The 16,885-nt window shown below is 36.0% G+C and overlaps 1 protein-coding gene across 2 annotated transcripts in view; it reads left to right on the top strand.

Annotated features, from left to right (window-relative positions):
- Positions 1-16,885, top strand: part of LOC150096979 (uncharacterized) — a 255,783-nt gene that overhangs the window by 145,284 nt on the left and 93,614 nt on the right. For both annotated transcript variants that reach the window (XM_090408126.1, XM_090408125.1), the window contains exon 7: positions 10,207-10,503. In XM_090408126.1, coding sequence (XP_090264252.1) covers positions 10,207-10,503 — 297 coding nt within the window. The remainder of the gene's footprint in view (positions 1-10,206; positions 10,504-16,885) is intronic.

The following is a 16,885-nucleotide window of genomic DNA, read 5'->3' as shown; positions in this document are numbered from 1 at the left end:
TTGCACATTCACGCAACACCCGAGCTGATATTCCATCTAAGCCTACCGCAGTGTTTGCATTTAAGTTTTGCAATATATTTAATACCTCTGATTCTTTAGCTTCAATTCTCACATTAGGTATTGCTATAGGTATAGAGATATCCTCACTTGGGTGATAGACTTTTGAGAAGTGATCACTCAGTAACTCGACTATTACATCTGATTTTGTCACCTCAATACCATCAGCACCTACTAAGGTTATCCTTCCGAAGTCATTCTTCCTCTTACTTGCCACATAGCGGAAGAACTCTTTGGGATTACCCTTGATCTCTTTGGCTAAGGTCTTCTCATAATCTGATTTAGCTTTTCTTACTATGCTGGTAACCTTCCTAGCTTGAGCCTTGTACTGCTCATGGGTGTCCTGATCGCCCTTCTCCTTGTAAATTCTCCATAACATTTTCTTTTTTTGCAGTTCAAGCTTGATACTACTGCTCATCCATCTAATGCCTGCCTTGTTTGACCTCCTGACCATAGGGACACAATCTGATATTGCTTTCCTCAGATACCCGCTGATTTTATCCCAAGCACTGCTAACATCTTTCCCTTGCAATATGTTTTGCCATGGGATGGCTGCAAGCTCACTCCGAAGCTTGTTATAATTGCCTAACCTGTAGTTCCAAGTTAGGCAATATGGAACATAGCTGGTACACACTCCATCACCTTACACTTAGCCACATTAAATTGACATCCAGTCTCATTTGCCGATACTGCAGTCTGTTTAAATCATCTGTAAAATTTCAAGATCCACATCGTCGTTATTGACTTTATCCTTTATTGACTGTTTCTCTACCTAATTTTGCATTGTCTGCAAACAGCTGAATATTTCCTTTAAAATAATTTCTTATAATTAATGTGCATTTTAAATAGTAGTAGCCTAAGTACAGAGCCCTGTGGAACACCACTAGACACAGACCCTCTACAGGACTTCTCCTGAATAGACTACTGTCTGATATATCTATTAATCATCCTCTTATCCATATCACAACTTCATCTTCATACCTTTTGCAGTAATTTATATATCAGAAATGCAGTATCCTATCAAATGCTTTTGCTTAGTCCAACAGTATCATTTTGTAGTCATTACCTTTACCACCTCATCTGTCACAGCATGATCTACCTTCACAGAACCATACTGCTACCCATCCCCCCCATACTGTATCCTATTCCTGAATTTTGTCTTTCATCAACTTCTCCAGTATCTTATCACCACTGCTGAAATGCTGATTGGTCAGTAATTTGCTACTTTGTCTGAGCAATATGCTGTACTAATGCTTCATTTTCCTCTTCACGAGGGTAATAAAGCATTAGTGCTTCATGAAGAAGGCACTTTTCGTTGTGTAAACATTGCGTCGCATTCGCGTTAATAGCCTGGGTGTGCTTTCGAAATGCCTACACCTTTGCGCCCTTTGAAAAGATGTAAAGAGGGTGCAGTGGGTCAAATTCTTAGCTTTCTAATATTTTTAAATCGCTGAGAAGGTGGGGCTGGGCAAGCTAAAATTTTGAACTCGCCTAACAGCTGTGATTGGTTATTATGTCAACCAATTCAATTGAATGTTGTCATTTGTCATGAGTTGAGCAATTACTATATCCGATAGCTTTATTACAATCAGCTGTTACACGTGTTTTCTGGAACTGAAAATTTGAACGTGGATGTTAGGAGAAAAAAAACTAAATGTTTCTCTTGCTATGCAGTATAGCATCTGTTGAGGCTGCAAAGCTTTTTTAACAGTATAGAGACATTTTTATTCTAGTCTTCGGAAACAACAGACAGTAAAAAAAAAATCTGTTCCTGAATAAAAATGAATATTCTGTGTATTATAAGATGTTGATCTACAACAAAATACCAGCATATATGAGATTGATAAGACAGAAGAACTGCTGATACCATTTAAAAAAAAACAACTGATGAATGTAGGATTCTTGAAAGTGTGGATAATTCCAATAATGATTGGATGTTATGTATACTGAGTTTCAGTAAACAAAAGAAATTTCTTGGAAAATGGAGCGAAATATACACAAACCAGAAAAATACACATAACATGGGCAACAAATTTTACGAGATGATTTGCTGCTCCATCAAATATTTATTATTATTACATGACACCTCCAGGAAGTCCAAAGACTCATCAAGGGAGGGTACCTACTCTACAGCTCTCTGTCTCCACCACTCAATCCACCAACTACACTAATGCCATCTTCTTCCCACCACCACTAGTGTTTTCACAAACATCCATGTCAATGGCGGGATTCGAACCTTCAGCCTTTTGGCTGGAGAGCGGATACGCTAACCACTCGGCCAACCAGGCCGGCTTTTTCCTGCCATTCTCCGTCATCAAACTCTCCTCGTAAGTTTTTTTTTTTTTTTTTTTTTTTTAATTATCCCATCATAAATTCACTTATTCATATCTAGACTTTATAGGATCATGCTATTTGCTCTACCCAGCAACTTATAGGACACACATATCACAAATGTTAATTATTAATAATTCGTTTACCATTAATGAAAGTATTTCTACTCACACTTATTCTTTTCATTTCCTATTCTAATATGTCTTATAAATAATGGTTCACATATTTTCATCTTTGAGTATTTCAAATATACCAACCAACTATAGCATTCTCCTTCATTGTTGTTTTCTAATAAATCTTAAAACAGACAGATTATTCCCCCACTGTAGAAGTATTCAAAGTTATCCTGCAATTAATTGCATTGGACCAATTAAGATGAGCGCTGATGCGCTATGCACTCTCAAAACTTTCATACATTGATTAAAAAAAAAAAAAAAAAATGCAATCATACGGTCATGGGCGTCTTCAGAGGGAGGGAGGCAAACGGGTAACTCCCCTCCCTGGGCTCAAGTAAAAAATTACACAAATTATAATCGTAAAAGCGATTGAGACATGTAACCTTATGTTTTTTAACCTTATATGTAAGCTTTGTCTGTCTTAAAATTTTATTATGAGTTGGCCTGTTTCGGCCCATTTCTGGGTAGCCATAGAATACATGTTTTATTGCAGCAATAAAACAGGTGTTCCTGTTTTTGGTTCATCTTTTTCTGATTCGTGAACAGCGAGACCAGTTCATTTTCCCTCTGTGTCTAGCTAGTCACTGAGTGAAGTGTAAATTGTAAATTTACACTTCACTCAGTGAAACTTCACTGTAGTGAAACAAATTTAAACAGAAAAAATACATTTTTAAAAGGTAAGTGTATGTAATTTAATATTATTTTACTTGTTAGTTTTATGATTTTTTTTTGCTTTTAAACTGGACTAATTTAATTTAGGATTTTGGGATTAATTAATTAGTTGATTTTTAATAAAATATACTGGTCAATTTTTTTATATATGAAATTGTGCTAAAACTGTATTAATTCTGAATACTTTTTTTCCCAAGAATTAAAGATCATTAAAATCGATGTAAAATGAAAATAATGTACTGTATTTATAGTTTACATCGATAAATAATTACATAAAAAATGTAATTATTTGATTGATGTAATTATTAAATCAATAATTATAAAAATTTATTGATGTAATTATTTGTCTCCAAGCTTTGCCCCCCCCCAGAAAATTTTCTGTGCATGCACGGCCATGCATACAATCAAATCGACATGAAATTTGTAGCGCGTGTTGTATAACCCACATGACAGCACACCCAACTGAAATGGGCATGCGACACCACTGATTGGTACCCTCACTTGCTTCTTCCCTTGCAACTTTAGTTTCCCCTGATTTTGCACATCTCATGCTACTCCAGTCAGTAATACTTTTCCTAAACTCCTTACCAAATTCATTCAAGTACATACCATCTGCCTTATATAGTAAGTCTTTTTTGCCATCAAACTCACTTCACACATCCAGAAACTGTACACCATTCTTCTTACAGAATCTGCACATTGAGTCATTTACAATTATGGCCCTCCTTCACATCTCCCTGTGAGACAGAGAGTGTAAAGACACTGTCTTTACACTCTCTCTGCTACTGTCAATAACTCTTTCATGTCTTCTCTCATACCTATTCTTTACCTTTCAGATCATTTGTACCTGCTAAAATGATCAACTCCTTCACTTTCCCTTTTTTTTTTTGCATGCTAATAGCTTCACTAACATCATTAATCTAATCATCTGAGAAACATGATTTCGTTGTACTTTCATCATGCACTCCTATTACGTAACTCCATTTAACCCCTATGTTTCATCAAATTGTAATAATTTGATGAAACATAAGGGTTAAAGGGTTTTAAGATATATTCTGTCTTGTGGTTATATCAATTCATTTAATATCAGTTTTGTTCTAGGTGTTTATCAGAACTTTTCAGTCTCCCCCTCCCCCCCCCTTTGTGTATATATAATAAAATGTACTTATTAGCAACACTATTGTTTAATTTGAATGTAATGTTTTAATTGCAATAAAAAAGGGCTAAGAGGTGATATCTGTCTAAAGAACAAGTTACATATATTAGCTGCTCAGGCTCAAGTGAAATTGAGTGGCATTTTATTAATTTATCATTTTCACTCAAGTGAGTGAAAAAGATCATTGGAATAAGTAGGGCTCTTATGACCATTTAATAATAAAATGGTCATAAGAATAAGTATTATTGTACCGGTATCTTCATGGAGTCAGAAGACTCGTTGTGGGAGACTCATTATTCAAACTAGCAATCATTCACTGATGAAACACCCAGAGCCACCTCTGGCATCCCATTCAGCTCATTCACCACCCTCCAAGCAAAAAATCTAGCCCTAATCCTTTGCTAACCACTCTTACACAGCTTCTGCTGGTGATCCCTTGTTTTCTCTTTTCCTGCCATGTACTGAAAAAAAAAGTTATCAGTTCTATAAAACCTCTTTAAATAACTTTAATTCTTCTTTCGTGTCTCCTCTTTTTTGCCTAACAGCTAACTTTTGAAGCCTACAGACTGCCGATCTATTCTCATAGGAAGCATTCCGCAGACCTGCCATAATCTTTGTCAAACACCTCCACAAGAAATCTGGGAGTCCAGATTTGTATACAGTGATCCAGATATGACCTTATTAAAGCCTTATATATGAAACAATAACCTTTCCATCCCTCCTTGTTAGTGTATTCTTCAATAACCATGTGATAATGTGTTGCTTTGGTTATCTTTGCAATATTTCCTCTAAACTTTAACTCCTTGTCCATAATCACACCCAACTCCCTGGCCTCATCACTTGCCTGCAGTTCAATTCCATCAATATATAGTACACAGCTTCTCATTTCTTCCCAAAATGCATCACCTTACATAACATTAAACTGGTAGCCATTTACCTCTACCCATATGGGTAGTCTCCTTAAGTCTTCTTGCAGGATCTCTATATCACCTTTATTTATCATTGCTCTTCCCAGTTTATCATTGTCAGCAAACAATTGAATATTTCCTGTCAGATCATTTCCTGTATCATTGATCTATGAAATAAACAACAGAGGACTAAGTACTGAGCCCTTTGGTACACCACTGGTAACTTGCCTTCTCCTGGACTCAACTTGTCCGTAAAAAAAATTCTATCTGTCCATCAACCACCTTTTAATCCAAATCAATAGATCCATCCCTGTTTCCTTCAATTCATGCGACAGAAATTCTATGTGGAATCGTGTCAAATGTTTTGCCAAGTCTGGCAGTATCACTGGGTAGCCATTTCCCTTATCCAACTTAATTGTTACTTGATTATAAAAAGTAAGCAAATTACTAAGGCAAGACCAACCCTTCAGAAATGTTGTCCCTTATAGAGTATCATATTCCGATGCACCTAATTCTGAATTCTGTCTTTCACCAATTTCTCCAATATCTAAACCACCACTCCTGAGATGCTGATTGGCCTAATTGGCTACTTCGTCTTGGAGCCTTTATGTAAAGGACTATTTTGCCTGCTTTCCACTCCATTGGTACCTTCCCAATATTGAAGCTTAAATTAAACATATTGGTCAGAGGAGCTGACCTTGCACATTCTCATAATACATGCTCTAATCCCATGGCTGTTTTCATATTGAAGTTCCCTGTCACATTGGAATTTGCAGCTTCTAGATCAGCTCATACTTTCTTGACATACTGTTTGATGGTCCCTTACACTGGCTACACACACACAGGTTATACAATCAGTTAATTGCCTAATAGCACTGCCGAACAAATTGCATGAGATTAAGCCCCTGAAATTAAGCATTTAGTCAACATAGGAACAGAAGAGAAGTTGTTCTTGCTGGGCTCTGCATAGGTCAGTCATCTCCCACACACTTATTTACTGAGGGATGATGACCCACCTATGTGTGAGAAATACAACACAGTCTTACTATTAGTCATATTCTGGTGGAATGCTCACATAAGATAAATGAGATTTTTATTTATCTGGCCAAGCCCTATACACTCAGGCATTTGTTATCAGACTTTGGACAAATTCTATGACATTTTAAAATTTTTTACAAACCAAAATTTATTCAGCCATTTGATTATTACTGTATAAACATTCTTAATTTTGTTTTATTTAAGTAGATTTTTTCTTGCATAAATCATAAATACCACTCAGTTTTATGGATGTCCTTTATTGTGCACAAAATGTGCATAGTTCTTTTGAAAGTACGTACTTATCAAATTACCCTTGAGGGTATGTAAACACAGTTTTTTTTATCCTATCAACTGCTGTGCCATTGTAATACTTTCTAGTTTATATTAAATGACTGTTATCTTGTCGTAGTCATAGTTTTTTCTTTATCCTTATTTATATATATAACATTATGTGCTATGTTGTTGTCACTCATAATATATCACTTTATCTCTTTACTTTATATCGACTTCTAATTCCTCTTAGGGGTTTCTCTATATACTCAATCTTACTCCTGGTTTACTTCCCTTTTGTCCTATTCTCAGGTACTCCCCCCTTGCACCTGGGATCTCTAGATATTTATTTGAATTTCAAGACTGCGCCTCAGAAGTTCCCCTTTTGTTCAATACCTTAGTTGAACAAATAACATATCTTAACTTAGGCACAGTTTGCAGTCATGGCCTAAATTTCTATATTAAACTAAAATAACCTAAAATAAGGAGCCTGTGTAGCTCAGTGGATGTGGCGTTTGCACACTACCGCGCTAGGCCGCACGAAGGAAGTCTTGGTTTTGAGTCTAGTCGGCGACTAGAGGAAATTTTTCTAAGCCTTTTTTTCGACCGGTTCCCGAGTTAGTCGATCTCTGGCACGGGCAAGCAGGTTTTTCCTCCCGGAAACTCGGGTTTTTCGTCCTGTAAACTCAAGAAAATCGACCGTAGAACCCACATTATCTCAGACATTAAATATATTGTGTTAGGATTAGAGACCACGAGATGGCGGCACATTTGAGCCGTCTCTCTTCACTGCGTACCGCTTAATTAGTGATAGCCTTGGGCCATCTGTCTCTGATTGGGTACCAGTGGAGATTGAACTGCCCACTCAGTCTCCAAAAGTTAGATAGGGCTAAATGGCCTCGCCTACTCCCTTATATACGGGAATAAAAAGGCGTTAGCTGATTTTTTTTTTTTTAACTAAAATAACCAGTAACTTCTGGGTTCCCACCTTACAGGTCCGAATTAGTTTTATTTGGGATCAGTGCATTGCAAAAAGATTAAACTGAGACAGAATCATTATGTATTAATAAACAATCAAAATTTAATTACTGGTCAGATAGTTATATACAATACATGAAATTAATACTTTGTTCACTTTAGAAATTCTAGGTCTTGAATATATTCTCAGGTATGATCCTTAATGAACTCTCTCAAGCCCTCTCAATTAAATCTCAATTGGTACATTTCATATTACAAGTTTTTCAAAGACTTATCACATATAAACAAGCAAATATTCTAGGTGCGAATAACAATGTTAATTTAGCCTTTACACATGCATCATACATACATCACACATCTCTTAGATTCTCACTCTCTAATTTAAGAACTTAGTTTTGAGACTGGTGATCACATTAGCATAATTTCATCCTTTCTAGATTAAATATTCCTATTATTGACAACAAGCAATCAATTTAGCACATACAATTATAAAAAAAAATTCAGTTAGCCCAATTACTTCCTAGGGAATTCAACTACACTCGTGTTTATCTTATCAACCATTTATACTGATCTAAGAGTAATTCATGAATGTTAAAATTCTTATTTTTTCTATACCAAACAGTTCTTTAGGGGAATTTTCTTAATTTGCACACATAAAAGAAATGAACATACTGACTCACATGGGTCTTTGACTATCTTGCACACGTCTTCCCTCCTTGTTTCGTTTATTTTCTACCGGTACTTCAGGGGTCTCTTCTCCATTCCGTGTTTTCTTCTTTTCCTTGATGGGAGTCTCAGGACACTGTTGAGGGATCGCGTCAGCCAATGGGATACTGGATAGGTTTCTTCTGGCGTCTGAACTAAGTGGCGAGGAACTGCGTAGGTCGATGGGCATGCATGTACTCAAACAGAGCAGCAAGGCTTGGACCACGGCAAGTTTTCTCCTTAGACTGTAACCTCCTGTTTATCCTTTGCTTCGGACTGGGAACTCCCTTCGTGGACAGACTCCCATCTCTCCCCTCCAGAACTAATTGGCACCTCTTGTGGACTGGATGTGTTGCAAACAGTGCAACCATTCAAACATCTACATTATCAGCCGAAATCATTACTTTGGCACATGAAATTGGTGGAGAAGGTTTTGATACATTTAACCAGAATGATATAGATGAATTGCTTGTGGATAATGCCTTAAGTGATGATATTATTGGATATTGATTAACTTTAGATATCGTCGAAGATCCAGAAACCGATAGTAAAGCGGAAGAAAAACCTGTCTCCCTCACTGCAAATATAATTCGAGAAGGTCTTGAACTGTGCAATGAATAGGAAAATCATTTTCTTGTTAATGACACAAATTCTGAATGAGCCTCTAAATTCCAATGGGAGCTGAAGAACAGTATGTCTGGATATCGCGAGCTGTATAAAAAATTAGTAAAATCATAGCAAATTTTAATCACTGATTACATTGTCAGAAGAAAAAAATCAGCACACAGAACGAGGGTGAAGTAATTCTGTTTGTGAAGAACCATTGCCTTTACCATACAGATCTGATGCACTTGCTATCTCTTCTGGTGATGAGTGATTTTGCACCATTTTGCAAACATTGCCGAATATTGTCTAATAGCGACGATAAATCTGATAAAAAAAAATATTTAAAAAAAGTGTTACTTTTCAATAAAATTAATGAACAAAGCTTTAAAACAAACTCTGGCATTCTTATTTTCCTGAATTTTTATAAACTTTTTTTTATGCAATTTTAGGTTTATTTTAATTCATTGCTTCAGTTTTGTGCAGTTTTAAAAAATTATGGAACGTATCCCTAATTTTTCAACTTAAGTTAGGTCTTTTTTGTGTGATTTTTTTTTTATATGCGGTTTTCTGTGGAACATATCTACAGCATAAAAAGAGACCTCCAACTGTACATCAGTCTTTCTTCTCAAACAGTGCATTTCTCTAAAAAAAAAAAAAAAAAAAAAAAATCCATTTGTATTCTGGCAATAAATATTTTTTTGCATCAAATTTTGTTTCTCCTAAAAAGTAAATTTTAATCTTGAAGCTAATATGGTTATATTTTTTAAGATGAGATTCAAGCAGTACTTGAGTTTGTGTTACAATATTCCTTGATGTAAAACAGGTTCAGATATGTTCAAGCCAGGAGACGCCCCAATTCATTTTTAAAACTAGTACTACATAATCTTAAGAGTCAACAGTAACTGCAAAAGAACAATTAAATTATATTAGTTTAAAATTTTAGTACTGTTAACAACTAATTCATAGTAAAAAATATTCTAGAACCTATGAAAAGAAACCATTATATGTTTAAAAATAATCCTTACATGTTGGAATTTTTTTAGGTTTGAATTCAGCACTTTGAAATGTATTTAAATAACCCAGATTAATTTGTTACAAGAAAGTTAATTTGTTGACCAGTGTTATTTACCATTTAGTCAGTATTATTACGGATGTTATTCATCATTGGAGTAGACTATGATAGGTTTGAAGTATCTTGTATATATAGTTAGTATAAAAAGTTCAGAGTTTAGCATAGATGATTCTTATTCTATAGAAATTTTTTCTTGTTTTTCAGAAATTAAAATTTAAAAAAAATTAATCTTTTCAGGAATCTGGTTCATCATTTGCCACTTCACATCTTGAATAGCGATTTGGTGTTTACTTTCTTCCAGCCTTTGTCTGGTGGTCGTCCACCTCCTGTATTAGTTGGCAGGACCACTACTCCAAGTACCTTATACTGTAATACATCAGTTAACAGTCTTCCATGGCATCTTCTGAATCTTTGCAATTCTCAAGTAGCTGTGAACTCTACTGCATCTTCTGAAGGACGGTGTTTTACCCGTAATAACAGGAATGTGCCATTTAATGCAAAGCAGAACAACAGTATTTCTTCTGCTCAGAACAGGTTGCAATATTAATTTCTTTAGCTAGTTTTCATATAGTCTATTACATGCTAATATACTATCCCACCAAAATTCATTGGACATATTCAGATATAAACAATTTTTTTTTTATTAGTAGAAGTTAATTCATTGTTAAAAAGTTTTTTACTGATTTCTAGTTTTTTTTTTAAAGTGGTATTTTGCTCCACACCTTCTTTGAATCATTACATAGTTTTAGTAATGAACATATGGAAAAAGTAGCTGTATGCTACTTCTACATTAGAATATGTTGCAGGTGTTCTCTCATATTGAGGTCAGGATATTATTTTGACCATTACAATCTTCTGATGTTCTCTTCAGATCATATGTTTACAGTAATTTCTTTGTGACAAGGGACTATTATGATTTTAGAAGTTGTAAGAAGTGGTATCACAAAATTGTTCTACTATAGTGTAGGATATGCACACTTCTGCATGAACCATGTGGGAACTTGCAGTCATGATTCTGTGCACGATGACTGGCAGACCTAATCTATACAGTGAAGCAGCTCCAGCTTTACATTACTTCCTCTAAGTTACATTGAAGGGGCAACATACTCAGGTGAAAAGAGTGTGTAGTGTAACTTGTTGCTCCACAGAAGTTTTTTCATAGTCCAGATTTTATATTCTTTGATTCATGCCACCAGCATATTGTGTTTAGCAAAGTGTGTCCATGGTATGTAGAAAGTTGCTGCCCTCATGCTTTTGTTAAAAACAATGTAGAATGGCATGGAGCAAGGAATATAAAATTTGGATTTCGGGGTGGGGGAGAAACTGTCCTGTGGAGCGGCACTTGTCCAAGATGTGATCGGTAGGCTCTTGCCATATCATGGATATTAACAGGCAAAAGTCAGTATGCCTTGAGAAGGCCAATTACCTCTTCTCATCACAGGGAATCTGTGTTCAGAGATGCAGTCAGCCATGGCGATCAAACAGCAAGATAGATACAGCAAGAGAGGCTGTCAGCTATGAACTTCCATTTTTCAGCACATTGTCAACTATGAATTTGGGAATGCCTAATTATTGCATAATAGCACATATACATTTTTCCCAAATGGCTCAACCTGTCACTTAACTCATTCTGTGTTGAGATAGCTACAAGCTTGGAATGACTTCTCAAAACTACAGCGAATCTTTATACACTAAGAAATTATATTAGCATAATAGACTAGTATAGAACTTATTTGATTAATTAGAAAATGTCTTAAATTATTTGAGATGTCATTTTAATTATTCATTACATGTTTGTACATTGTTTTTCTGAATGTCAGAAAACTTAATTGTTGTGCTATTCATATATTAAACTCTTTGATGGAAATATTTGGACAAAATGGCCTTAATTGTACTACATAAAGACTGAGTTTAATTTGTCTTTCAATACTGATAAGGGAGAGTATATTGAGTTAGTTGTATTGCTAACTCTCATTGTAGATAATGTCATTATAGTGAAGTAATTCATTGAAACAAACTATTGATAAGCTCCAGCCAAATCCCCATTGCATCATTCTAAAAATCTTATAATATTTTCTGTGAGTCAACTCATCATGAGATGTCTCGCATATCTATCGTATTGAACCTTAAACTCATTTACGCTCCCATAGTACATTCTAGTTCTGGTATTCCATTTATGTTGGAACATAGTGTTAGTAATGACTATTTCATATCCTGAGCAGAAATCTAGTAGATACTTACCATTATTATTATTCCTGTCCTTTTCTCCATATTTCCTTAAAACGTTTCTATACGTGTACTGGGATTCATTTCCTACTCTGTTGTTTAGATTTCTAACAAGTACCACTTCCATTTTGTTTATCAGCTGCCTGTTCTAGTGAATTAAAAAATTCCTCCACTTCTTCCTTAGGAGAATTTTTGTGCGACCATGGGCACAAATAAGTTTCATTGTCCATTTCTCCATTTTGTAGTTGGCTCACATAACTACTTGAAAATGCCTTCCAATTTAGAAGTTTATCTTCATGTTTGGTGTTGAATACTACTACTCCTTCCTTTCTTTGATTGTTATTGCTCAAATACAACATTCATTGTATACTTGTTATTTAGTAAGGATCTCATCTGTTAGTCTTCTTTAACTTAATAATGTTAATTATATCTATATGGTACTTTTCCAGTTCTTTGGTAAGTTTGATTTCATTTCCATCGATGCTTCTTATATTGATGGTTCCTCTCTTCATTTCTTCTGACATTGGATTTGTTCCTCTTCTTCTAAATGTTGAACTTAGTTTGTTCCAGTAGCTGACTTTTCACCATTTTTATTATTATTATTATTTGACACCACCTCCAGGGAGTCCAAAGACTCATCGAGGGAGAGTGTGCCAACAGCATCAAACGATTGGGCCCTTCCAACTACTAACCACGCTCAAACTTACTTAACTGAGCCATTAGTAGCAGAGGCTCTACCAATCGACCAACCTTTGGTTGTCTCCTCTCAGTTATACAGTTTTGACCCTTATGAGCAGAAAATAGCAAATCAGGCAAAGAAAATCGTAGAGTTTTTTTTTAGATATGTGACAAGTAGAAGGAAGAATGATATGATAAGATGATGTCAATGGATGAAAATCGTAGAATGGTAACTGCTACAGAAGACGTTGAGGTATTCAGTGATCAATTTATAAGGATGTTTCATCCTCATCATGGTGGAATCATGAACTTGTGTAGAGGACATAGGAAAGGATGGTTTAATTGTAAATATGCAGAAGGTATTTGTGGAAATAACCTTGATGCCAATAAGGCGATAGGATTTGATGACATATCACCACCTGTCTTAAGGGAGTGCTCCAGGGAATTGGCAATAGCATTGGCATGCCTGTTTAATAAGAATCTTACAACAGCACTGTTCCAAGAGAGTGGAAAGGAGGTAAAATAATTCCACTACATAAAGGTGGTGATAAGGCAGTGTTTACAGATTATAGGCCAGTCTGTATATCTGGAGTTGTAAAGGTACTATAGAGATTGGTGAGAAGTAGGATACAAAAATGGGTTGATAATTGCAGTCTTCTCTGTGATTATCAGCATGGGTTTGTTAAAGAGAGAGATCATGTTTTACTAACTTATGTACTATAACAAGGTGACAAATGTCTTGGTCAAGGGAGGTGCATATACAGTGGTGTACTTAGATTTTTCAAAGGCTTGTGATAGACTGCCATATGACAAGCTGTAAAATAAATTGAAATGGATGGAATTGGATAACATACTTCTGAATTGGATCGGGGTTGCAGTATCCCGAAAGAGGAAGGTCATTAGTGAAGTGCCACAGGGGTCAGTTTTAGGATCATTGTTGTTTGATTTGTATATTAATGATATTGGGATGGGTTTAACTAGCGATATGCAGATAATGCAAAATTGGGGAGAGCAGTACAGAGTCAAGCAGAGGTTATGGCCTTAGGAGAACTTGAATAGATTGAATGAATGGGCATGTAGGTGGATCTGTCAGTTCATTGTTGCAAAGTGTAGGGTTTGAAATTTGGTAAACAACGATGGAATGCAAATTACGCATTCCATGTATTCATTCAGGGGCCACATTACACAAGTTGCGAAGACGTCACATTGGAGATAATGGCAATGATACAGAGGACCCAGACATACAGAAATAAAGAGGTTATGATGCTATTGTATAATGTGTTGATCTGTGAATTATTATGTACAGATTTAGTCACTGGGGTTTCATGGTGATGATATGTTAGAAAGGGTCCAGAGAAGATTCTTAAAGGTGGTCAGTGGACTTTGGAATGTGGAGTACGAGGACATATTGAGAGAATGTAAATTGCCAAGCCTTGAATGGCTGGGGTAGGGGAGGTATGATTGAGACAAATAAGACATATTATCACATTGACATAGAAGAGATTTTTCATAAAAGGCTATTGGTGGAAACTGTATATGGAGGATGTGAGGAGCAGATTCTTTACATGGTGAGTTGGTGAATGGAATGCATTGCCTCACTGTGTTGTGAATGTAGACACATTGAATTTGTTTAAGGCATGGTTGGATGAGCATTATGTGCAATGGTGTGTACCTCCCACGATGAGTCTCTGACTTCATGGAGGTCAGATGTTAATAATAATAATAATAATAATAATCTCCTGTCAAATCATTTTCTATAGTATTCATATACAAATTAAACAACAGAAGACAAAGTGCTGAGCCCTGTGATACACCACATCATTTGCCTCCCAATTTATGTCCCCATAGTTGAAATAAGCTTAAGGGTCAAAGCTGTATAACTGAGAGGAGACCTCCACATAGCCTTTAAAGGAATGCGGAGAACCAACCAGGGCTTCTGACCTAATGTCCAATCCTCACCTTCTCGTGGTGCACCCTGTTGGGTATCTACCTGGATACTGAACGAACAAGGATGGGCTGACAATTTGGGATTTAACCGACCAAACTGTATTCCTATTGGTTAAACCAAAATACAAAATGATGGTACAACATGACAAAATTTCATTCTGGCTGGGGTGTCGCCCGGTTAAACAAGGCCCCCATTGTTTTTGCCAGGGAACCAGGGCAAACAGCGAAAAGTCAGCTACTGGAAAAAATCTGAAAACACACCCCAACTCAACATCACCAGAGTTAAAGATCGGTACTATCAACATAAGAAGCCTGAATGGCAAAGAAATGGAGCTAGCGGAGGAATTAGATAACTACCAGATCGACATAATAGGGGTGATTGAAACAAAAAAGACAAAAACTGGTGAGATCTTTCTGAGCAATAAATACAAGATGTTATATTCAGGCAATGACAATCAAGGAAAAGAAGGAGTAGCCATAGTATTCAGCACAAAATATGAGGCTCATCTTCTTGAATGGCAGGCAGTGTCAAGTAGAGTGATTTGGGCAATTATCAGAATGGGGAACTGGACAATGAGACATTTGTGCCTTTGGTCCCACAGAAGGTTCTACTAAGGTAGAAGTGAAGGAATTTTTTGAGGGTCTAGAGAAATCTACTCACACAATGAAAAAGGAAAAGTTGGTCCTTGTTGGGGATCTAAATAGCAGAGTAGGAAGTGATTGTCAGACGTAATGTTTTGGGAAAATTTGGAGAAAAGAGCAAAGCTAATAATAATGGCAAATACCTGTTGGATTTCTGCTCAGAACATGAACTGGTTATTACTAACACCATGTTCCAACATAAAAATGTACACAAATTCACATGGAGAGAAGAGGCAAGGAATAAGAAAACCCTCATTGACTGTGTTATTGTTGATAGTGATGTTTTCATCCTGGTGCAGGACACCAGAGTGTACAGAGGATTTGAAATTAGAAGCGATCACTATTTAGTCTTGAGCAGGATAAAATTGAATTTCATATTGAAAAGAATAACATGTAAGAAAGTTTTAAAGTGAATAAAAGTTGAGCAGCTCTCAGATGTGAACTGTAAACTAAGATACACAAAGATTATTGAAGAAAAAATGAAAGAGTTTGAGAACAGGAACCAAACCTTGGAGATTCAGTGGCAAGCTTTGAAGAAAGCCTTGATTGATTCAGCCAGAGAGGCATGTGTTGTCTGCAAGGATAGAAAAATCAGACCTCCCTGGCGGACACAGGAAGTAAAAGAGGCTCTGAAGGAAAAGAAGAAAGCATATCAAAAGTTCCTGACAAATAAGTCAGCTTTTGCTCTCAGAGAATAGAGACAAATGTAAGAAAGCAAAACACTGTGTAAAACTAGCTAAACAAAAGTTATGTGAGGACTTTGGCAAGAACATAGAAAATAAATATCAAGAAGGTGGTAAGATATTTTGGAGATTGTTGAAGAAGCTTAGAAATACAGGAAAGAGTGCTGTAAAAGGAGTTAGAGATGATAAAGGTGACATGAAAACAGGAGAAAAAGATATCCTTGAAATATGGAGTAATTACTTCGAAAAATTGCTAAATGAAACAAGCAGTGATTGCACAGTGATTAAAAAAAAAAAAAAAACACTCAACAGGCATACACTCAGGAATACATATCCATACTTGAAGTAGAAAAAGCCATCAAAGGCCTGAAATGTGGAAAGGCAGCAGGACTAGATAATATTTGGCCAGAAATACTGAAGTATGGTGATATAAAAGTCTTACAGTGGCTGTACTGCATAGTTCAGAAAGCCTGGACAGAGGGACGAATTCCCGATGATTGGAGTAGAGCTCTAATAGTACCCATATATAAAAAGGGAAACAAAACTGAATGTGAGAATTACAGAGGTATTTCCCTACTGAGTGTTCCTGGCAAGATCTATACAAGTATACTTGAGAAACGGTTGAGAAGAATTGTGGAAGAAAAGCTTGGTGAAGAACAAGCTAGATTCATGCCAAATAGAGGATCTCAGGATCAGATCTTCACTTTACGACAAATAGTTGAGAAAGCATGGGGATATAA

This window comes from Typopeltis vanoorti, chromosome 18, assembly GCF_054136105.1.
Source record: "Typopeltis vanoorti isolate ZY-2024b chromosome 18, IOZ_Tvanoo_1.0, whole genome shotgun sequence".
NCBI classification, from domain to species: domain Eukaryota; kingdom Metazoa; phylum Arthropoda; class Arachnida; order Uropygi; family Thelyphonidae; genus Typopeltis; species Typopeltis vanoorti.
This window is presented reverse-complemented; position numbering and strand designations above follow the sequence as displayed.